Source organism: Oncorhynchus keta, chromosome 34, assembly GCF_023373465.1.
Source record: "Oncorhynchus keta strain PuntledgeMale-10-30-2019 chromosome 34, Oket_V2, whole genome shotgun sequence".
In the NCBI taxonomy this organism is placed as follows: Eukaryota; Metazoa; Chordata; class Actinopteri; order Salmoniformes; family Salmonidae; genus Oncorhynchus; species Oncorhynchus keta.
Window position 1 is genome coordinate 22,862,635 of NC_068454.1, and position 24,609 is coordinate 22,887,243.

The following is a 24,609-nucleotide window of genomic DNA, read 5'->3' on the forward strand; positions in this document are numbered from 1 at the left end:
TTGCTTATTTGAGCTGTTCTTGACAATATGGACTTGTTTTTTTCACAAATATGACTGTCTTCTGTATACCACCCCTACCTTGTCACAACACAACTGATTGTCTCAAACGCATTTAAGAAGGAAAGAAATTCCACAAATTAACTTTTAACAAGGCACACCTGATAATTGAAATGCATTCCAGGTGACTACCTCATGAAGCTGGTTGAGAGAATGCCAAGAGTGTGCAAAGCTGTCATCAAGGCAAAGGGTGGCTACTTTGAAAAATATATATTTGGATTTGTTTAACACTTTTTGGGTTACTACATGATTCCATACAGTATGTGTTATTTCATAGTTTTGATGATTCATAGTTATTCTACAATGTAGAAAAGATTACAAATAAAGAAAAACCCTGGAATGAGTAGGTGTGTCCAAACTTTTGACTGGTACTGTATGTAAATGAGATATTTCTGTTTTAGATTTTCAATGAATGTGAATAAAAGTCTTAAAAACATGTTTTCACTTTCTCATTGTGAGGAACAAAATGTATTGAATACCTTTGGAATTCAGGCTGTAACACAACCAATTGTGGAATAAGGGGTATGAATACTTTCTGAAGGCACTGTAGCTACTGTACCTGTTCGGGTGTTTGTCATGGAAATTTCCTCTATTTACCAAATCATGAGAGCAAACCACACACAAGTCAGAGTTAGTTATCACAAGGTCCATCTTTAATTACAGTGCCTTGCGAAAGTATTCGGCCCCCTTGAACTTTGCGACCTTTTGCCACATTTCAGGCTTCAAACATAAAGATATAAAACTGTATTTTTTTGTGAAGAATCAACAACAAGTGGGACACAATCATGAAGTGGAACGACATTTATTGGATATTTCAAACTTTTTTAACAAATCAAAAATGGAAAAATTGGGCGTGCAAAATTATTCAGCCCCCTTAAGTTAATACTTTGTAGCGCCACCTTTTGCTGCGATTACAGCTGTAAGTCGCTTGGGGTATGTCTCTGTCAGTTTTGCACATCGAGAGACTGAATTTTTTTCCCATTCCTCCTTGCAAAACAGCTCGAGCTCAGTGAGGTTGGATGGAGAGCATTTGTGAACAGCAGTTTTCAGTTCTTTCCACAGATTCTCAATTGGATTCAGGTCTGGACTTTGACTTGGCCATTCTAACACCTGGATATGTTTATTTTTGAACCATTCCATTGTAGATTTTGCTTTATATTTTGGATCATTTTCTTGTTGGAAGACAAATCTCCGTCCCAGTCTCAGGTCTTTTGCAGACTCCATCAGGTTTTCTTCCAGAATGGTCCTGTATTTGGCTCCATCCATCTTCCCATCAATTTTAACCATCTTCCCTGTCCCTGCTGAAGAAAAGCAGGCCCAAACCATGATGCTGCCACCACCATGTTTGACAGTGGGGATGGTGTGTTCATGGTGATGAGCTGTGTTGCTTTTACGCCAAACATAACGTTTTGCATTGTTGCCAAAAAGTTCAATTTTGGTTTCATCTGACCAGAGCACCTTCTTCCACATGTTTGGTGTGTCTCCCAGGTGGCTTGTGGCAAACTTTAAACAACACTTTTTATGGATATCTTTAAGAAATGGCTTTCTTCTTGCCACTCTTCCATAAAGGCCAGATTTGTGCAATATACAACTGATTGTTGTCCTATGGACAGAGTCTCCCACCTCAGCTGTAGATCTCTGCAGTTCATCCAGAGTGATCATGGGCCTCTTGGCTGCATCTCTGATCAGTCTTCTCCTTGTATGAGCTGAAAGTTTAGAGGGACGGCCAGGTCTTGGTAGATTTGCAGTGGTCTGATACTCCTTCCATTTCAATATTATCGCTTGCAAAGTGCTCCTTGGGATGTTTAAAGCTTGGGAAATCTTTTTGTATCCAAATCCGGCTTTAAACTTCTTCACAACAGTATCTCGGACCTGCCTGGTGTGTTCCTTGTTCTTCATGATGCTCTCTGCGCTTTTAACGGACCTCTGAGACTATCACAGTGCAGGTGCATTTATACGGAGACTTGATTACACACAGGTGGATTGTATTTATCATCATTAGTCATTTAGGTCAACATTGGATCATTCAGAGATCCTCACTGAACTTCTGGAGAGAGTTTGCTGCACTGAAAGTAAAGGGGCTGAATAATTTTGCACGCCCAATTTTTCAGTTTTTGATTTGTTAAAAAAGTTTGAAATATCCAATAAATGTCGTTCCACTTCATGATTGTGTCCCACTTGTTGTTGATTCTTCACAAAAAAATACAGTTTTATATCTTTATGTTTGAAGCCTGAAATGTGGCAAAAGGTTGCAAAGTTCAAGGGGGCCGAATACTTTCGCAAGGCACTGTATATGAGCTCTATCACAACCCTGTGACTCTCAGATCAATTCAGTGACTATCCATGAATTCTCTGAGAGTCATTGCAACTGAGATCCTTTATAGCAGAGACACAAATAGTGAGACAGCATAGGCATAATTTATAGTTCAGCTTTGTCTCCTAAACTATGCTCTTTTCTCAAACTCAGAACCATAAACAAATACTCCATATCAACAGCCATATATCAAATCCATCCTATCTTGACAAGATCAGAGACACACTGACTGGCACACAGACATTGTGGAGCCAAGAGATACACGCTTGACCTCTCCCCTCTCTCCGGCCCAAGCAACTTAGTCTTGACATAGAACAGATACTGCAACCCCGCCACAGTATTATACAAAAATAACATTCTGATGAGAAGTAACTTACAAACATATGATGAATATAAAACATCTTACCTATGTTACCAACTAATTCTGATTATTCCCCAACATGTTGTAATGATCACCCACTAAACAACTGGCCAGGATATAAAGCACTTTCATACCTGACTGTGGCGGTGTAGGAAAACTCCAATGCGTGATCTGGAAGTGTGTCACAGCTTTTATGCTTACTGACTATCTCTTTATTTCAGTTAATACATTTAGATGGGTTAAGTGCAAAGACATGTCAGTCCATTTGTATCACTGGTGTAATTCTAGTTGTGAAATAATATTTGATATTTTGACACCTGTATGTACAATCTGGCTGACACAAACGGAGAGAGTTGTAGATGGGTGGGTGTGTTGGGATCCTTTCAGAATTCACAGCAAAACAATAGAACATGAAGCATATTAGGCAATATAATACTTAATCAAAATCCATTTGTTTTAATTACATTATTATTACTGTGAAACCTTGAGGGAGAAATAGATTAAAATGTGTTGTCTTTTAGATTGAATTAAAACATGTCATTAAAAGGATAATGAGTCTGTATAACTAACCATTAGGATGTGATTACGGTTCTCCTGTTGGTAGGTAGTGTTTAGATAAGTACAAAACTACTTATTATCACTGAAATAATTGGCTCAAATTAGCATCTTCTTTCCCCAACTTTCCATAGTCTCCTAATAAAGAGCTTCTGTTCTTCCCACTTATTAATTAGACTGGTAGAAACGTCAGAGGAGGGGAAGAAGGAAAGAGGTGGAGAGGGGGAAAGGAAAGGGAGAAGAGAGGTGGGGTGACAGAGTGAGTGAGTCGGGGAGAGAAGGAGGGGGGGGGTTCTTCTCTATACTTGGTACGGTTGTGTTTTTAATTTTTAGACATTAGACACGTTTGTGGATTTTGTTGGTTGAGGAGACAGGGCTGGGAGTGACAATATACCATCTATTCCTTGCAAATACTTCTTATTTTAATGCAACACTGTCACGCACTGAATTTAGATATCTCTGTTTTTCTATATATTTTGGTTAGGTCAGGGTGTGACTAGGATGGGTACTCTAGTTTTTGTATATCTATGGGTTTTTGTATGTCTATGTTGGCCATCCCAATCAGAGACAGGTGTTTATTGTTGTCTCTGATTGTATTTAGGTAGCCATTTCCCACATTTGTGTGGTGGGATCTTGACTATGTTTAGTTGCCTGTCTGCACTAATTTGTATAGCTTTTAGTTTGTTGTGTTTGTTAAGTGTTTGATTCATTAAAAGAGAATGTACACATACCACGCTGCACCTTGGTCTCACTCATACGACAATCGTGACAAACACTTTTCAGTAAGATGAACTGCCCAAGGACAAAGGGTATGTGGAGGTCAAAGTGCATACAGAGGTCAGAGTCATATTGTTGATTGATGTGTCTAGACTGAAGGGCAGCTATTGTGTTGTTGTTGAGCTGATTTAAAACCATTTTCCTCAGCAGGTAATTTGATTCTGGGAGCTTGGTGTTAGATGATCCATGGTCACTCTACAGCTGTCACACTGTGTGCGTGTCAGTGTAATAGAGGGTAGAGCCAGAGGTCAGGGCTAAACACCTCCAATAGACTTCTATTCCAAAAACACAGAGGCAGGTGGCCTGCTGACCTCATGAAGCACTTACAGGGCTGTCACCCTTGTCACATGACCTGGGAGTCACAGAGGTGGGGTACAGGTGGTTAGTGATGGGTTCAAGTGAGGTTTGAATTGTTTAGTAACGGTCCTGTTCCTCTTTTATTTTGTAATGTTGAGCTGCTTTTAGCGATATCACTAGATGACCCAACAGTCATTCCAAAAGTCAATCCAAAATCATGGGCATTAATATGGAGTTGGTCCCCCCTTTGATGCTATAACAACCTCCACTCTTCTGGGAAGGCTTTCCACGAGATGTTGGAACATTGCTGCGGGGACTTGCTTCAATTCAGCCACAAGAGAATTAGTGAGGTCATGCGTTGATGTTGGCCGATTAGGCCTGGTTCGCTGTCAGCGCTCCACTTCATCCCAAAGGTTTTCCATTGGGTTGAGGTTAGGGCTTTGTGCAGGCCAATCAAGTTCTTTCACACCGATGTTGACAAACCATTTCTGTATGGTACTCGCTTTGTGCACAGGGGCATTGTTATTTTGAAACAGGATAGGGCCTTCCCCCCCAGAATCATATAGAATGGCATTGTATGTTGTAGTGTTAAGATTTCCTTTCACTGGAACTAAGGGGCCTAGCCCAAACCATGAAAAACAGCCAGAGACCATTATTCCTCCTCCACCAAACTTTACAGTTGGTACTATGAATTCGGGCAGGTAGTGTTCTCCTGGAATCCGCCAAACCCAGATTCATCCGTCGGACCGCCAGATGGTGAAGCATGATTCATCACTCCAGAGAATGTATTCCTACTGCTCCAGAGTCCAATGGTGGCGAGCTTTACACCACTCCAGCCGACGCTTGGCACTGCGCATGGTGATCTTAGGCTTGTGTGCGGCTGCTCGGGCCATGGAAACACACAAACAGTTATTGTGCTGACGTTGCTTCCAGAGGCAGTTTGGAACTCGGTAGTGAGTGTTGCAACCGAGGACAGACGATTTTTATGCGCTGCACGCTTTATCACTCGGTGGTCCTGTTCTGTGAGCTTGTGTGGCCTACCACTTCACGACTGAGCCGTTGTTGCTCCTAGATGTGTCCACTTCACAGTAACAGCACTTACAGTTGACTGGGTCAGCTCTAGCAGGGCAGAAATTTGACGAACTGGAAAGGTGGCATCCTATGACGGTGCCACGTTGAAAGTCACTGTGCTCTTCAGAGATGCCATTCCACTGCCAATGTTAATCTATGTAGATTGTATAGCTTGGTGCTCAATTTTATTCACCTGTCAGCAACGGGTTTGGCTGAAATAGCCAAATCCACTGATTTTAAAGGGGTCTCCACGTGCTTTTGTATATACTGTATAGTGTATCTATAGTACTTTAGCAGCTCACTAACAGTCATTTTTTTTTTGTTTTCTTCCTCACCTCTCTTCCTCCTCCTCTCCTCTCCAGTGGGATGCTATAACAGAGATGGATGAACACAACCGTCCCATCCATACCTTCCAGGTGTGTCACGTGATGGAACCCAACCAGAACAACTGGCTACGCTCCAATTGGATCTTCCGCCAGGCAGCACAGAAGGTGTGTAGGGGTTCTGCGCATGGGTTGGAACATGGTGCTGATAACACCTGGGTTGCAGGTTCAGTTCCCGTATGGGCCACATATTAACCAACTGCATTTCCTGTAAGTGGCTTTGAATAAAACATTAGCTACTTTACTTTGTTTATTATTTTTGCAAGGTGTACGTGGAGCTGCGGTTCACTCTGAGAGACTGTAACTCCATCCCCTGGGTATCTGGGACCTGCAAGGAGACCTTCAACCTTTTCTACTATGAGACAGACGAGTCCCACGGGGTCAAGTTCAAACCCGCCCAGTACACCAAGATTGACACCATTGCAGCCGACGAGAGCTTCACCCAGATGGACCTGGGAGACCGCATTCTGAAGCTCAACACTGAGGTCCATCACCTCAATTAACTCAATTCAATAATATGTGACTTGTAGCCTGGGTGCCAGTCTTTTTCTGCCCTCTTGCCGACTCCTATTATTTGGCATGGTAATTCCATAAGGAGTTGGCAAGAGAGCAGAAACAGAATGCTGCCCATGTTATTTGATTTATCCCACAAGGGACAATTGTTTAGGCGCTGCATACTAGGGACATGTTGTTGGGAAATACATGTGAGCATCCATTTAATAAAGTTCAATTCAGTTAGCTTTATTGATCCACAATGTTTTCTATAGGTTCGGGAAGTGGGTCCTATCTCCAGGAAGGGTTTCTACCTGGCGTTCCAGGACATTGGGGCGTGCATCGCCCTGGTCTCAGTCAGGGTGTACTATAAGAAGTGTCCCTTCACCCTGAGGAACCTGGCCTCCTTCCCTGACACCGTGCCCCGGGTCGACTCCTCCTCCCTGGTGGAAGTCAGGGGAGTGTGTGTGGAGCATGCCGAGGAGAGGGACACTCCCAAACTGTACTGCGGCGCCGACGGTGACTGGCTGGTGCCTTTGGGGAAGTGTGTCTGTAGCCTGGGCTATGAAGAGATGGACGGGACATGTCTCGGTGAGTCACATGACTTCTCTTCTGACTGGATCTGTCCACCTTTCTCTACTCTCTCTCTCTCTCTCTCTCTCTCTCTCTCTCTCTCTCTCTCTCTCTCTACTTTCATTCTCTCTCTCCATTTCAGTAGTCCCTCACCCCCTCTCTTTCCATGTACTTACAGTATATCTTTGTATTAATCTGAATCATCTCCTGAAGCTGTATGATATGAATACAGCCTAGCAGTAAACATGAGGTTTGATAGAGAATCAGTATTTGGGTCGTTCCACGAAATTAGTCCCTTTTGTGTCCCTTTGATATTTTAAGTATTAATTGTGCACCAATATGGAATTTTAAAAGCCTGTTATATTAAATGAAGTGCCATTTAATGTAGGAATTCAATAAATCATATTTTTAATATGAATAAATTATTTTAATCTACTTAACCCCCAAATTTCTCAAAGTTTCACCATCACTGTAAAGCCCTAGTTATTTTTTTGCTTTGACAAAGTTATTTCTGAATATCATTTTTAATTTCATGTGATTTGGGATTAATTTAATAGTCTGATTAGTCTGTGCCTTATTTTACGTTCAACCCTGTTATGTGAACTGAACTCTCGTTTGAATATGGTGAAACTATTCCTTTTTAAACATTTTTCAAAAGTAACACTGAACATCTAATAGTCAAATCATAGTGTAAAAGCAGGTGAGCTGGTTCTATTCTTGCTGGCCATTTGCTGGTGTTTTCTGTTGGAAAACTGAGTGGGTCAAGTGGAACATATCAACCCTGTTACCCATAGATAGACAGGCCAAAATAGTTTTATCTATTTAACTATTTCTATATATTTTTAAATTCAATTGCACATCCCTGTTGCACACAACAAGCTTCCATTCCCCCGGCACAGGGGAATTTATGGCTGAGTTAAGATGAAATCTGTCAACCATGTTACGGTCAACCCTGTTACTTTATTTGGCAACCCTGTTACTTTATTTAACCTCTTGAGATGGGAAAACATGTTTTGTTATTAAGTTTAACACATGCTTTTTATGACAGAATGTTAAAATTAGGTGAAATCAAACTTTTTTGGACCAAGTTGCACTTCTCAAAAGGCACTGAATTGGTGGAATGACCCATCTGTAGGCTACATATCACCAGTCCTGGCCTGCAGGGGGGATTATTTATGGATTATGTACGGGCCAAGGTGTCTGACTACACAATGAAGAGTGTCAGGTGTTTCAACCACAGCTGCTTTATTCACTGACCTGGATCCAGATAGGTCTCTTTCTCCCTCATCTTTTCTCCCTCCCTCCCATCCCATTTCTCTCTCTAAATCTCACCTCCCTCACCCCTCCTTCCTTCCCTTCCTCACCCCCTCTCCATCCCTCTCTTTTATTTGTCATTCTGCAGTATAGGTGCAGTGCAGATAGGCAGAGCTCCATGCATCTTCACAAAGCCACAAAGTCATCCCCTATCCTTCATTATCTACCTCCTGTCATCCCTCCTTCATCCCTTCTTCTCTCCTGTCTCCTCTCCTCCTCATCTCCTTCTTTGTAGCAGCCCTCCCACTCTGCCATTCAGATGAGATGTAATGTGAGGGGCTCTGGCTGTGTGGTGCTGATTGTTAACTGAAGCTGCAGCTGGATCTGTGGACCAGTAGGGGAGAGAGGATGTGTGTGTGATATGAGAGAGGCTGTGTTTGTATGTGTGGTAGGGGATATGATGTATTTGTGGTAGGGCAGAGGCTGTGAAATATAACAACACAGATAAAGAGTGTTTGTGATATGCGCACCACAAATGTAACCACCGGGGCTGGGCCCAAAAAATGATATCCTGCTCCTGTGGTTTTCTTTCTTTGCACATAAGAGCATTAGTGTAATATACAAACACTATGTTTGGGAATTTGTAGATAGAGAGTGAGGGGTGCTCTCCTTTTCGAGACAGCTCTACCTCCAGCTGTCACCAGTGTTAGGAATCTGTCTGTAGTCTCAGCCTGCTGTCTGGCCATGCTGCTGTCTGTCTGTGGCCATGCTGCTGTCTGTGGCCATGCTGCTGTCTGTCAGTGCTGCTGTCTGTCACTGCTGCTGTCTGTCAGTGCTGCTGTCTGTCTGTGCTGCTGTCTGTCTGTGCTGCTGTCTGTCAGTGCTGCTGTCTGTGGCCATGATGCTGTCCATGGTTATGCTGCTGTCTGTCAGTGCTGCTGTCTGTCAGTGCTGATATCAGTGGCCATGCTGCTGTCCATGGTTATGCTGCTGTCTGTCAGTGCTGATATCAGTGGCCATGCTGCTGTCCATGGTTATGCTGCTGTCAGTGGCCATGCTGCTGTCAGTGCTGCTGTCTGTCTGTGCTGCTGTCTGTCAGTGCTGCTGTCTGTGGCCATGATGCTGCCCATGGTTATGCTGCCCATGGTTATGCTGCTGTCTGTGGCCATGCTGCTGTCCATGGTTATGCTGCTGTCTGTCAGTGCTGATATCAGTGGCCATGCTGCTGTCCATGGTTATGCTGCTGTCTGTCAGTGCTGATATCAGTGGCCATGCTGCTGTCCATGGTTATGCTGCTGTCTGTCAGTGCTGATATCAGTGGCCATGCTGCTGTCCATGGTTATGCTGCTGTCAGTGGCCATGCTGCTGTCAGTGCTGCTGTCTGTCTGTGCTGCTGTCTGTCTGTGCTGCTGTCTGTCAGTGCTGCTGTCTGTGGCCATGATGCTGCCCATGGTTATGCTGCTGTCTGTCAGTGCTGCTGTCTGTGGCCATGCTGCTGTCCATGGTTATGCTGCTGTCTGTCAGTGCTGATATCAGTGGCCATGATTCTGTCCATGGTTATGCTGCTGTCAGTGGCCATGCTGCTGTCAGTGGCCATGCTGCTGTCCATGGTTATGCTGCTGTCTGTCAGTGGCCATGCTGCTGTCAGTGGCCATGCTGCTGTCTGTGGTCATGCTGCTGTCAGTGGCCATGCTGCTGTCAGTGGCCATGCTGCTGTCAGTGGCCATGCTGCTGTCTGTGACCATGCTGCTGTCAGTGGCCATGCTGCTGTCTGTGACCATGCTGCTGTCAGTGGCCATGCTGCTGTCAGTGGCCATGCTGCTGTCAGTGGCCATGCTGCTGTCTGTGACCATGCTGCTGTCAGTGGCCATGCTGCTGTCTGTGACCATGCTGCTGTCAGTGACCATGCTGCTGTCTGTGACCATGCTGCTGTCAGTGACCATGCTGCTGTCTGTGACCATGCTGCTGTCAGTGGCCATGCTGCTGTCTGTGACCATGCTGCTGTCAGTGGCCATGCTGCTGTCAGTGACCATGCTGCTGTCAGTGACCATGCTGCTGTCAGTGGCCATGCTGCTGTCAGTGGCCATGCTGCTGTCTGTGACCATGCTGCTGTCAGTGGCCATGCTGCTGTCTGTGACCATGCTGCTGTCAGTGACCATGCTGCTGTCTGTGACCATGCTGCTGTCTGTGACCATGCTGCTGTCAGTGGCCATGCTGCTGTCAGTGGCCATGCTGCTGTCCATGGTTATGCTGCTGTCTGTCAGTGACCATGCTGCTGTCTGTGACCATGCTGCTGTCTGTGACCATGCTGCTGTCAGTGGCCATGCTGCTGTCAGTGACCATGCTGCTGTCAGTGGCCATGCTGCTGTCAGTGGCCATGCTGCTGTCAGTGACCATGCTGCTGTCAGTGACCATGCTGCTGACCGTGGCCATGCTGCTGTCTGTGGCCATGCTGCTGTCAGTGGCCATGCTGCTGACCGTGGCCATGCTGCTGTCTGTGGCCATGCTGCTGTCAGTGGCCATGCTGCTGTCAGTGACCATGCTGCTGTCCATGGTTATACTGCTGTCTGTCAGTGGCCATGCTGCTGTCAGTGACCATGCTGCTGTCAGTGACCATGCTGCTGTCAGTGGCCATGCTGCTGTCAGTGACCATGCTGCTGTCAGTGGCCATGCTGCTGTCTGTGACCATGCTGCTGTCAGTGACCATGCTGCTGTCAGTGGCCATGCTGCTGTCAGTGACCATGCTGCTGTCAGTGACCATGCTGCTGTCAGTGGCCATGCTGCTGTCAGTGACCATGCTGCTGTCAGTGGCCATGCTGCTGTCTGTGACCATGCTGCTGTCAGTGACCATGCTGCTGTCAGTGGCCATGCTGCTGTCAGTGACCATGCTGCTGTCAGTGACCATGCTGCTGTCAGTGGCCATGCTGCTGTCAGTGACCATGCTGCTGTCAGTGACCATGCTGCTGTCAGTGGCCATGCTGCTGTCAGTGACCATGCTGCTGTCCGTGGCCATGCTGCTGACCATGGCCATGCTGCTGTCTGTGGCCATGCTGCTGTCAGTGGCCATGCTGCTGTCTGTGGCCATGCTGCTGTCTGTGGCCATGCTGCTGTCTGTGGCCATGCTGCTGTCTGTGGCCATGCTGCTGACCGTGGCCATGCTGCTCTGTGGTTATGCTGTTTGACATACAAACACTGGATTTACATTGGAATCCTTTGTTAATAATACAATTATGGAAAATATCAGTAACATTCCACCCATGAGGCCAAAGAGGGTGCTGTTGGTCATTGACTGCAGGAAAGGGCTACAGGACAAGTTTTTGATTTTTTTAAACCAGATCTCTATTTTTGATGTAAAGTGCATTTGGGAAAGTATTCAGACATTTTGTTACATTAGCCTTATTCTAAAATGTATATAATATAAAATGTTTTCTCAATATACACAAAATACGGTGAAACCGTTTTTTAGACAATTTTGCAAATGTATCAAAAAATATATAAAAAAATACCTTATTTACATAGTAAGTATACAGACCCTTTGTTATGAGACACGAAATTGAGCTCATGTGCATCCTGTTTCCATTGATTATCCTTGATGTTTCTACAACTTGATTGGAGTCCACCTGTGGTAAATTCAATTGATTGGACATGATTTGGAAAGGTCCCAAAGTTGACAGTGCATGTCAGAGCAAAAACTAAGCCATGAGGTTGAAGGAATTGTCCTTGGAGCTCTGAGATAGGATTGGATCGAGGCACAAATCTGGGGAAGGGTACCAAATACATTCTGCTGCATTGAAGGTCCCCAAGAACACAGTGGCCTCCATCATTCTTATATGGAAGAAGTTTGTAACCACCAAGACTCTTCCTAGTGCTGGCCGAACAGCCAAACTGAGCAATCGGGGGAGAAGGGCCTTGGTCAGGGAGGTGCTCAAGAACCTGATGGTCACTCTGACAAAGCTCCAGAGTTCCTCTGTGGAAATGGGAGAACCTTCCAGAAGGACAAGCATTTCTGCAGCACTCCACCAATCAGGCCTTTATGGTAGAGTGGCCAGACAGAAGCCAATTCTCAGTAAAAGGCACATGACAGCCAGCTTGGAGTTTGCCAAAACTGGTCTGGTGAAACCAAGATTGAACTCCTTGGCCTCAATGCCAAACGTCATGTTTGAAGGAAAGAGTGGCTGCTTTGAAGACTCTCAAATATAATATATATTTTGATTTGAGAGTCTTCAAAGTAGCCACTCTTTGCCCTGATGACAGCTTTGCACACTCTTGGCATTCTCTCAGGTATCCTTCAAACATGACGTCCTTTTAGAAATGTCAAAACTCTCAGTATGATGATATAGGTCTTTACATGTTGTATACATGACATTGTGTCATCCGCAACTTTATATTCCCTTTTGTGCTAAGACCATGTTCCCGCTTAGCTGCATGCGGGCGCACAGCTCCCTGGGACTGCCGCTCAGCCCGTGCAAAGAAGCACAAGATTGAGCTTCGCTCAACTTTCTTGAGTTTTCCCCATTAGTTAACACTATCAACATGTCCCTATACTGCGGGAACTGTGATCGAATCAACACAATATTAGCCACTTTCAATGCAACATACCGAAAGAAAACAAACTATGCAAGACTTAGTTTGCTAAACTAACTATGCAAGAGATTTTGTAGAAGGCATCTGAGTAGAATTCTATTGCATTGACAGGCACCACTCAGACCCGTAATCTACACAGACCAGTGTGCCATAACCAATCAGAGCTGCAGTAGGCCTATATGCAAATAGATGATTGCCATATATGGATCGGTGCCATTTACTTTGAACTGGACTGTTTTTACAGCATCAGCGATCGTGAGGAAATGCGCTTGTTTTGAGATCAAAGTGAGAGCTTCATTTAGCGACGTGTGCACATTTGTAAATATGTTCATATCCTTTGCTAGTTTGTGAGTAATTAGCCCAGTTATTGATCATTTGTAGTTAGCAATGGAGGAGTGATTGCTTCCTACAAGAGCACAAAACATTTGCATTTCTAGACATCTTTGAAAATGTCAGGTAAATAGTTTTTTTTGTCTCAGTGTTGTATTTTGAGAGAGGCTTGAATAAGCTAAGTAGCCAATAGGCAGAGGGTAGCATAATTTATCTGATTCACTGTAATAATGGTGTGGGAATAATGAGGGATTTTATTTTGTAAAGTGGTTCCTTGCATCAAACAACATTTTCAGTCACCTCCTTGTCTAAATGACAAGTGGATAAACAGGTTAATGTCAAGCCCTGCCTACATTATGGTCCATAGTAGCCTACTTGACCACTGTTAAAACTAACTTAAAGCTAGTACAGGTCTCAGTGTTCACAGTAAACATGCGCTCTAATTTATTTTTTATTTTATTTCACCTTTATTTAACCAGGTAGGCCAGTTGAGAACAAGTTCTCAATTACAACTGCGACCTGGCCAAGAAAGCAAGGCAGTGCGACAAAAACAACAACAGAGTTATGCATGGGATAAACAAACGTACAGTCAATAACAATAGAAAAATCTATATACAGTGAGTTTAAATTAAGTAAGGAGGTAAGGAAATAAATAGGCCATAGTAGCGAAGTAATTACAATTTAGCAAATTAACACTGGAGTGATAGATGTGCAGATGATGATGTGCAAGTAGAAATACCGGTGTGCAAAAGAGAGGAAAAGTAAATAAAAACAATATGGGGATGAGGTATGTAGTTGGTTGGTTGGGCTATTTACAGATGGACTATGTACAGCTGCAACGATCGGTGAGCTGCTTAAAGTTAGTGAGGGAGATATAAGTCTCCAACTTCAGTGAAGTTTGCGCTCAGCAGACCTGAAATTTGCTCAGTGGCGAAAAAAGTTTGAGGGAACATTGCTGGAGACATTTCCCCTAACCAGCTGTTCTGTTCTCTGTGTAGCCTGCTGCTACAGGTAGCTGCCACAGGTAACTGCCAAAATAAAGGAAACACCAACATAAAGTGTCTTAATAGGGTGTTGGACCTCCACAAGCAGCCAGAACAGCTTCATTGGGCCTTGACATAGATTCTACAAGTGTCTGGAACTTCCTGTGTGGAAGCAACCCCTGTTTTCAATATACTTTGTATCCCTCATTTACTCAAGTGTTTCATTTATTTTGGCAGTTACGTGTAGAATGGCCCGAGATGTATCCCTCGAGTCACACCAAAATGGAATATAACGTTGCGGATAAAGTTCAGAATGACACAATTTCATGTGTACAACATCTAAAGACCTGCATCAGCCTACCTGGTTAAATAAAGGTGAAATATATATATTTTTTAAAATCACCATACTGAGAGTGTGGCCGTTTCTAAAAGGATGCATTTGGGTGTATTTAGGCCTTTGTTAATGATATTTCAGGGGCCCATACTACAAAATGAGGATAAGTAAGTGATTTGATGTTTGAGGTAAGTTTCTCAAAAACAAGTGAAATCACAAAAAAAGGTGTCTGGACCCTTCGATAACATGTGATTTACATCAATAATAGAGATTTGGTTGTAAAAAATAAAAACGTCCTCTTTAAATTCTGCCTGGCTACCAACCCACTCCTTTATGTGTTTATGCATATGTACTGTATGTGTACGTGGGGCCAGTAACGTTATACTGCCTTACAAAAATCTTTGATCTGTTGTAATGGCCAGGTGTAATATCTGATTCATGTGGTATTTACTTTCCTGATGACAAACAAGCCACACATTTAGAATATCATGAAGTACCAAAAATTGGTGTCTGTCTGGGCAGAAAAAGAATTTGAAGTCAGAAAATAATTGATGTACTGTAGATACTGCACTTTGCCTTTTATAGGGCAGTATATTCAGGGGGTCCATTTCCTGCTGTGATCTGAGGCAGGGGACAGGGCAACTCGCTGTCAGAGATTACATCTGCTGAGGCTGGCCAGACGTGGGTTTGATCCCTGGACAGTCTGTCTGTCTGTCTGGTGGTGGCTCAGGGTTATCACTGTCTGCCTCTACTCTGAGACATGGGGTGACACTAACACAACTGGTACAGGACTATGCCACTGCTTAATAGTGTTTATCTATCGCTCAGAAGAAAATCTGCCTCTATATCCACATGATTCCTCTCTGCCATACAGTACTTCTCCTCTCTCCCCTGTCTGTTCCTAACCTGCTGTAAAGGCCTCTCTCCCCCTGTCTGTTCCTAACCTGCTGTAAAGGCCTCTCTCCCCCTGTCTGTTCCTAACCTGCTGTAAAGGCCTCTCTCCCCCTGTCTGTTCCTAACCTGCTGTAAAGGCCTCTCTCCCCCTGTCTGTTCCTAACCTGCTGTAAAGGCCTCTCTCCCCCTGTCTGTTCCTAACCTGCTGTAAAGGCCTCTCTCCCCCTGTCTGTTCCTAACCTGCTGTAAAGGCCTCTCTCCCCTGTCTGTTCCTAACCTGCTGTAAAGGCCTCTCTCCCCTGTCTGTTCCTAACCTGCTGTAAAGGCCTCTCTCCCCTGTCTGTTCCTAACCTGCTGTAAAGGCCTCTCTCCCCCTGTCTGTTCCTAACCTGCTGTAAAGGCCTCTCTCCCCCTGTCTGTTCCTAACCTGCTGTAAAGGCCTCTCTCCCCTGTCTGTTCCTAACCTGCTGTAAAGGCCCTCTCTCCCCTGTCTGTTCCTAACCTGCTGTAAAGGCCTCTCTCCCCCTGTCTGTTCCTAACCTGCTGTAAAGGCCTCTCTCCCCCTGTCTGTTCCTAACCTGCTGTAAAGGCCTCTCTCCCCTGTCTGTTCCTAACCTGCTGTAAAGATCTCTCTCCCTGTCTGTTCCTAACCTGCTGTAAAGGCCTCTCTCCCCCTGTCTGTTCCTAACCTGCTGTAAAGGTCCCCTGTCTGTTCCTAACCTGCTGTAAAGATCTCTCTCCCTGTCTGTTCCTAACCTGCTGTAAAGGCCCTCTCCCCCTGTCTGTTCCTAACCTGCTGTAAAGGCCTCTCTCCCCCTGTCTGTTCCTAACCTGCTGTAAAGGCCTCTCTCCCCTGTCTGTTCCTAACATGCTGTAAAGGCCTCTCTCCCCCTGTCTGTTCCTAACCTGCTGTAAAGACCTCTCTCCCCTGTCTGTTCCTAACCTGCTGTAAAGGCCTCTCTCCCCTGTCTGTTCCTAACCTGCTGTAAAGGCCTCTCTCCCCTGTCTGTTCCTAACCTGCTGTAAAGGCCTCTCTCCCCTGTCTGTTCCTAACCTGCTGTAAAGGCCTCTCTCCCCTGTCTGTTCCTAACCTGCTGTAAAGGCCTCTCTCCCCTGTCTGTTCCTAACCTGCTGTAAAGGCGTCTCTCCCCTGTCTGTTCCTAACCTGCTGTAAAGATCTCTCCCCTGTCTGTTCCTAACCTGCTGTAAAGGCCTCTCTCCCCTGTCTGTTCCTAACATGCTGTAAAGGCCTCTCTCCCCCTGTCTGTTCCTAACCTGCTGTAAAGACCTCTCTCCCCTGTCTGTTCCTAACCTGCTGTAAAGGCCTCTCTCCCCTGTCTGTTCCTAACCTGCTGTAAAGGCCTCTCTCCCCTGTCTGTTCCTAACCTGCTGTAAAGGCCTCTCTCCCCCTGTCTGTTCCTAACCTGCTGTAAAGACCTCTCTCCCCCTGTCTGTTCCTAACCTGCTGTAAAGACCTCTCTCCCCCTGTCTGTTCCTAACCTGCTGTAAAGACCTCTCTCCCTGTCTGTTCCTAACATGCTGTAAAGGCCTCTCTCCCCTGTCTGTTCCTAACCTGCTGTAAAGGCCTCTCTCCCCTGTCTGTTCCTAACCTGCTGTAAAGACCTCTCTCCCTGTCTGTTCCTAACCTGCTGTAAAGGCCTCTCTCCCCCTGTCTGTTCCTAACCTGCTGTAAAGGCCTCTCTCCCCTGTCTGTTCCTAACCTGCTGTAAAGGCCTATCTCCCCTGTCTGTTCCTAACATGCTGTAAAGGCCTCTCTCCCTGTCTGTTCCTAACATGCTGTAAAGGCCTCTCTCCCCTGTCTGTTCCTAACCTGCTGTAAAGGCCCTCTCTCCCTGTCTGTTCCTAACATGCTGTAAAGACCTCTCTCCCCCTGTCTGTTCCTAACCTGCTGTAAAGGCCTCTCTCCCCTTTCTGTTCCTAACCTGCTGTAAAGGCCTCTCTCCCCCTGTCTGTTCCTAACCTGCTGTAAAGGCCTCTCTCCCCTGTCTGTTCCTAACATGCTGTAAAGGCCTCTCTCCCCCTGTCTGTTCCTAACCTGCTGTAAAGGCCTCTCTCCCCCTGTCTGTTCCTAACCTGCTGTAAAGGCCTCTCTCCCCCTGTCTGTTCCTAACCTGCTGTAAAGGCCTCTCTCCCCTGTCTGTTCCTAACCTGCTGTAAAGACCACGAACAGCACGACCCTAGTGTGGGGGAGGAAAGGTCACTGACGCTTGGCCAGAATCTGGACCTGTCAGTGGGGGAGAGGATGGTCAGAGACAGGGGGAGAGAGGGGTAGAGGTCAAAGCCACCTGGGGCTGAGAGAGAGGGGGAGAGACCGGGGGAAAGAGGGAGGAGAGACCGGGGGTAAGTGGGGCTACAGTGAGAGACTATATATACACTATTTATACCAAAGTATGTGGACACCCCTTCAAATTAGTGGATTCAGCTATTTCAGCCACACCCGTTGCTGACAGGTGTATAAAATCGAGCACACCGCCATGCAATCTCCATAGACCAACATTGACATTAGTATGGCCATACTGAAGAGCACGGTGACTTTCAATGTGGCACCGTCATAGGATGCCACCTTTCCAACAAGTCAGTTCATCAAATTTCTGCCCTGTTAGAGCTGCCCCGGTCAACTGTAAGTGCTATTATTGTGAAGTGAAACCGTCTAGGAGCAACAACCGCTCAGCCCGCGAAGTGGTAGGCCAGACAAGTTCACAGAACGGGACCCTCGAGTTCCAAACTGCCTCTGGAAGCAACGTTCTTTTCATACATCTCCGTTTATAGAATCTTCCCTCAGTCTCTCACCCACTCAATGTTCAGATGTCCTCAGCCCATGCAGCTTGTTCTATGAAGCGCATGGATATGTCCCATTATGAAATCTTCCCTCAGTCTCTCACCCACTCAATGTTCAGATGTCCTCAGCACATGCAGCTTGGGGTTGTCATTCAGTAGTAGTTGATGATGATTTATCTGTGGTGCAGGCCTGAGAGGTTCACAGCTGCATCCACAGCTGCTCAGCAATCAGCCAGACAACATCACACTACAGCTGTGATCAGAACAACACCAGAAATTAATTATTCGTCCAACTTTCCCCAATTCTGTATATAGTCTTTTGTAACTTGGCGTGCCAAAAAAGTTAAACTGCATACATGAACAATTTATTCATCTAGAATAGGCATCCACGACCATATCGGAAACTTCTGTTTTTTTTTTTTTTCTATTTAATTGTCAAATCTAAGAGTAGGGTTACCTGTAGATGTTGCTAATGCAGCACCTCTGCTATTTCTGCTGTCGTGTACAGTGTACCCTTTAAACTGTGTCTGTCTGGGTTCCCGCTGACTCTGGCATTTCAGGGAGCGCTGCTTGTCTGAAGAATTACTGAGTTCCCAGTTGACTGCTATCCTGATGTGACCCACAAGTAAGAGTTCACTAAGAAGAAGACAGAGACACATTACTCTGGTCCCTCTGGCTCTGGTTTAAACTCGGTTCATCCATTATATTAAGGGTAGAGGAGATACACCACATGTTTATGCTAATGTTCAAGCACCATACCTGAATTAAAACATCCTTACACATTAATCTCTCTCTCTCTGGCATTAAATGCCTTTGTGTCCACACCTAGAACACCTACAGTATACTTTTTCACTTTCTCTCTCCATTCCTTCCTCTTTTCCTCTCTCTGTAGTATATTTCACAGTTGGGTTAGTCTTGGTGATGTGTAGCGATTATAATGCTGTGTCAACCCTAAAGGAGGGCCTGCTCATTGTTCCAACAGTCACACAGTAGTTATTAAACCTCCACCCTGCCTGGTCTGCCATGGGGAGTCCGGGGCGTCAGGGTGAGTAGACGATAATACCTCAGTCCCACATCACCTGACCTCAGCTACACTGCCTCTTATTTACCGTAGTTAGAACCGTCTTCTGAACACAAGGGGTGTTTGTCAGTATGCATACTACCAAAATGAATAAACAATTGAAATCTGAAATGTCTTGAGTCAATAATTATTCCAGTCCGTTATGACAAGCCTAAATAAATTCAGGAGTAAAAATGTTATTAACAAATCACATAATTTGCATGGACTCATTCTGTGTTCAATAATAGCGGTTAACATGATTTTTTATTGATGAGCCCATCTCTGTACCCCACGCATAAAATTATATTTAAGGTCCCTCAATCAAGTAGTGAATTTCAAGCACAGATTCAACCACAAAGACCAGGGAGGTTTTTCAATGGCTCGCAAAAAAGGGCGCCAATTGGTAGAGTGTTAGTGTTTAGTGCCAATTGGTTAGTGTTTTACTTACATTGGTTTGAAAATCTATGGCAAGACTTGAAAATGTCTTTCTAGCAATGATCAACAACCAACTTGACAGAGCATGAAGAATTTCGATAATAATAATGCACAAATATTGTACAATCCAGGTGTGCAAACACAAGCTTGTAACTTCATAATTATCAACTAGCTATATGTGAATCATATTAATCTAGCTAGCCAGCTAGTTTTAAATGTAAAAATGTTGTTTTGCCAACGTTAGCTTCAAATTCTTTGTCAGTTAGCCAGCGGTCTATGCATATTACAGTGGATATTCTAGACAGTTAAACATAGAAAAATGAACAGTATGTATTTATTAATAACGTATCAAGATAAAGTATGTTGCCTGACTACTCAATGTGAATATGCAACTTTTCATTCCGAAGACGGACTTCATTTTCTCTTGTTTCATCTCAAAACCAGCCACCATTGCTTTAAATACATTTGTTGTAGTTTTTTACGTAGTTGCGTCATATTAGGGGGCGTAGACAGACATGGAAGCTATGCTTCTAGATCCTAAGCAATTTTGCACCATTTGTTGTTGTTTTTTTTTTGGGGGTATTTCTTACATTATTAGCCCAGAACGTTTTTTTTGTATTATTACATACAGGCCAAAATAACTTTTGGATATCATATCCTATTCAACTATTGCTGTAAACAGGGCATTTAGAAAGTATCCAGCCCTCTTCTCTTTTTCCAAATGTTGTTACTTTATAGCCTTATTCTAAAATGTATTAAATTAATTGTTTTCCTCATCCATCTACACACTAGCTCATTATGACACAGCAAAAACAGTTTTTGAGAAATGTTGGACCATTTATTAAAAACTGAAAATGTATTTACATAAGTAATTTTGCTACGAGACAAGACTCAAAATCGAGCTCAGGTGCATCCTGCTTCCATTGATCATCCTTGAGATGTTTCTACAACTTGATTGGAGTCCACATGTAGTAAATTCAATTGATTGGACATGATTTGTCAAGGCACACACCTGTCTATATAAGTTTCCACAGTTGACAGTGCATGTCAGAGCCAAAACCAAGCCATGAGGTTGAAGGAATTGTCTGTAGAGCTCCGAGACAGGATTGTGTCGAGGCACAGATCTGGGGAAGGGTACCAAAAAATGTCTGCAGCATTGAAGGTCTCTAAGAACACAGTGGCCTTCATAATTTTTAAATGGAAGACATTTGGAACCACCAAGACTCTTCCAAGAGCTGGCCACCCGGCCAAACTAAGCAATCGGGGGAGAAGGGCCTTGGTCAGGGAAGTGACCAAGAACCCGATGGTCACTCTGACAAAGCTCCAGAGTTCCTCTGTGGAGATGGGAGAACCTTCCAGAAGGACAAGCATCTCTGCAGCACTCCACCAATCAGGCCAGTATAATACACTTGACAGACCGCTTGAGGTCCTAAAGGACTCTCAGACCATGAGAAACAAGAGTCTCTGGTCTGATGAAACCAAGATTGAACTCTTTGGCCTGAATGCCAAGCGTCACATCTGGAGGAAACCTGGCACCTTCATTATGGTGAAGCATTGTGGTGACAGCATCATGCTGTGGGGATGTTTTTCAGCGGCAGGGACTGGGAGACCAGGGAAAGATGAACGGAGCAAAGCTCCCCATCCAACCTTACAGAACTTGAGAGGATCTGCAGAGAAGAATGGGAGAAATTCCCCAAATACAGGTGTGTCAAGCTTGTAGCGTCATACCCAAGAAGACTCGAGGCTGTAATCGCTGCCAAAGGTGCTTCAACAAAGTATAGAGCATTTCGCTACACCCGCAATAACATCGGCTAAATATGTGTATGGAACCAATACAATTTAATTTGATTAGATTTTGATTTAATTTAATTTAAGTCAACAATCCTGGGAACATTCAGATGCATGCTTCGAAATGTGTGCAAATGAAGAACGCATCTGAGAACTGCCCTCCGTTCTCCGTTTTACATTCTTTGTTTTCAAACTCATACTCATTCCATGCTCCAATTTGCGTGCTTGGGGCATGGTAATATGCATATTGAGAAACACCCAAGGTTTAGATTGTGGTCACAGAGACAGTTATAGGAGAGCAGACAATATATGGTACCTTATAGTCCCTTTAATATTGAACAAACCTTTTGAATTCGAGAACAAAAGTCTTATTGCAACAACAACAAAAAATATTGAAAGCATAACATTAACCCAAAAGTATTGAGAGCAAAATAAATAATATTGCAAGGAAATAATTCCGTAAGGCAAGAACAAAATGAATTATAAATGAATTCCCAAAAATTATATAATTTTCAATGATAACATGATTGCAATGAAACACTGCAACGTTTTGGCACATTTGTTCCGTGTAGTCAGGGTTTTGAGGAGGCATAGATGATGTGTCTCAGTTGGTCAACTTGTTTTGAAGTGACAGTTCATCCTCATTTTTTATATCCCAGCTTGTAGCTTAAAACAATGGCTAGTACAGCTATGTTAGATAGCTAGCTAACTAGCTGGCAATGCTAAGGAAACAGCGTTTTAAGCCAACTTGCCAGCTAGTGTATAAAAAAGCTTGATTTGTTTTGTTAGTTTTCCATTTCGGATAAATGGGCTCAGTGGCTAGTTGCTACTAGCTAGCTAGCACACTGGGACTGACTAGCCCGGCTAGGTATTGTTACCTTTACAACATTGAGGCCATTGGGAAACACCCTTAGGTAAGTGCCTTTTGTGTCTTGTAATTTCACATTTAAAACATGCATTAAAACAATTATCGAGCTAACTAGCATGGTTATATAATTTATATCACAGCCAGCAAGCAAGATAGGATGCACTGAAGTTACTCTCAAGAAGAGGCACGGTTCTCTGGGCACTGTGAAGGTGCGGGTTCCGTATGCAGGGCCTGCCATATGTCGGGGTTCACGTCCCACACCACTGGCGCAATGATGCGGAACAGAGGGATGATGGGGGTCTCTTGTCCTTGCCTCTCATCTGTGTCATAGAGGTAAGACGGGGCATCCACCTTCACATTCTTCGAGCCTGGCCTATAGGAAATAGTGAATTGGAACCTGGTGAAGAATAGGGCCCACCTGGCCTGTCTCGGGTTTAGCCTCTTTGCTGCCCTGATGTACTCCAGGTTGCGGTGGTCCGTCCACGCCAGGAAAGGGTGTTTGGACCCCTCAAACCAGTGCCTCTACGCCTTCAGAGCCTTCTTGACCGCCAAGAGTTCCCGGTCCCCTATGTCGTAGTTCCTCTGGTCTGGGCTCAGCTGCTTGGAGTAGAAAGCACAGGGCTGCAGCTTTGGAGAGGTTCCGGTGCACTGTGATAACACGGCCCTGACTCCTACTTCGGAGGCATCCACCTCGACAATGAAGGGGAGTGAGGGGTCGGGATGTGCCAACACGGGAGCAGTGGTGAAACGTGCCTTCAGCGTCTCAAACCCCCTCTCCGCCGTCCAACGAAGCCGCTGGGGACCTCCTCTCAGCAGGGAGGTAAGAGGTGCGACCACTGTGCTGAAGCCCCGGATGAACCTCCGAAAAATAGTTGGCGAACCGAAGGAATCGCTGTACTGCTTTCACGGAATTGGGGATGGTCAATGACCTGACTGCGCTGGTCCTCCATCTCTCTGTTTAGCATATAGATCATGCGCCAACAGTCTTCTCGGCACATACCTGACTAACGAGACATGCTGAACGTGGTCAGCAGAATAGACCAAAATCGTGTCTATATAGACCACTACGCCCTGTCCCAGCATGTCCTGTAACACTTCATTGATGAAGGCCTGGAAGACTGAAGGAGCATTAGACAGTACAACTGGCATTACGAGATACTCGTAATGAACCGTGGTTGCGGAAAAAGCAGTCTTCCATTCATTGCCCGCACAAATTTGCACCAGATTGTAGACGCACCTCAAGTCCAGCTTCGTGAAGTACTGCGCCCCCTTGCATTTGTTTGATGGTTAGTATGAGGGGTAAAGGATAGCTGAACTTGATGGTGGCCTTGTTCAGTGTTCGATAATCAATGCAGGGGCGCAGTCCCTTATCTATCTTCTTAACAAAAAAAGAAGCTTGAGGAGGCTGGTGACTTAGAGGGATGGATAAAACTCTGCTGGAGACTCTCCTGTACATTGGTCTCCATGGCCTCGGTCTCCGCATAGGAGAGGGAATAGACATGTCCTCTCGGGAGGGCTGCATCAGATAACAGGTCAGTGGCATAGTCCCAGGGGCTATGGGGAGGCAGGTCTTTGAAAAAACCCGGTGCAGATCCTGGTACTCCTCCGGTAAATCCACTTGATGAACACAGTCTGGACTTTTCACCGTTGTGGTGTTGACCGACACCGCGAGACACCTCCCCTGACACTCCTGCGACCATCCCAGCAGTCTCCTCTCGGACCAGGAAATAACCGGGTTATGCAAACTCAACCAGGGGAGACCTTAAACAATGGGGTGCGTGGGGGTGTCTATAATCAAGAAGGTGATCTGTTTTAATGAGTGTCCTGGGTCAGCAAAGAAACAGGAACAGTAATGTGATGTACGAGCCGGAATGGGTGACTGTAGGGGTACCAAAGGGATGTGTAATGCAGTGGATGCATCTAAAAAAAATCAATCAGAGCTAACGGGAGTGAAGGGCGAGAGAACTCACTGGTTGATTTGACAGACAAGGAGAGACCTTGCCTCCCACCTGGGTTAGTGCAGGAGAATTCCCTGGCTTGTCACCTCCTCGCCTCCTAGGGGATAAGAGAGCAGGTCGGGGAGAAATTACCCCTTTCCCCACAATAGACGCAGATGCCCAGATTCCTCCTTCTCCTATGCTCGGCCTCTGGAAAACGTGCCGAGCCCACCTCCATTGGCTCTGGCCACAGAGCAGGTGTAGCCATGGTCTCCGGATTCCGCACAGGTTTACTTCAGGACCGCAGGAGGTTGTCCAACTGGATCGCCATGCTGATGAGCTGGTCGAGTGACATGTTGTCATCATGACAGGCTAACTCCAGCTGTACCTCCTCCCACAGTCCGCTGCAGAAAACGGTGACCAGAGCCAACTCTTTCCATCCGGTGGAAGCCACGATGGTCCG

The 24,609-nt window shown here is 45.2% G+C and overlaps 1 protein-coding gene across 1 annotated transcript in view; it reads left to right on the forward strand.

Moving 5' to 3' along the window:
* The window catches only part of LOC118366834 (ephrin type-A receptor 6-like), a 298,784-nt gene that overhangs the window by 124,073 nt on the left and 150,102 nt on the right, over positions 1-24,609 (forward strand). Inside the window, exons 3-5 of the mRNA XM_052493450.1 lie at positions 5,795-5,923; positions 6,082-6,300; positions 6,583-6,898. Of these exons, the coding sequence (XP_052349410.1) occupies positions 5,795-5,923; positions 6,082-6,300; positions 6,583-6,898 (664 nt within the window). The remainder of the gene's footprint in view (positions 1-5,794; positions 5,924-6,081; positions 6,301-6,582; positions 6,899-24,609) is intronic.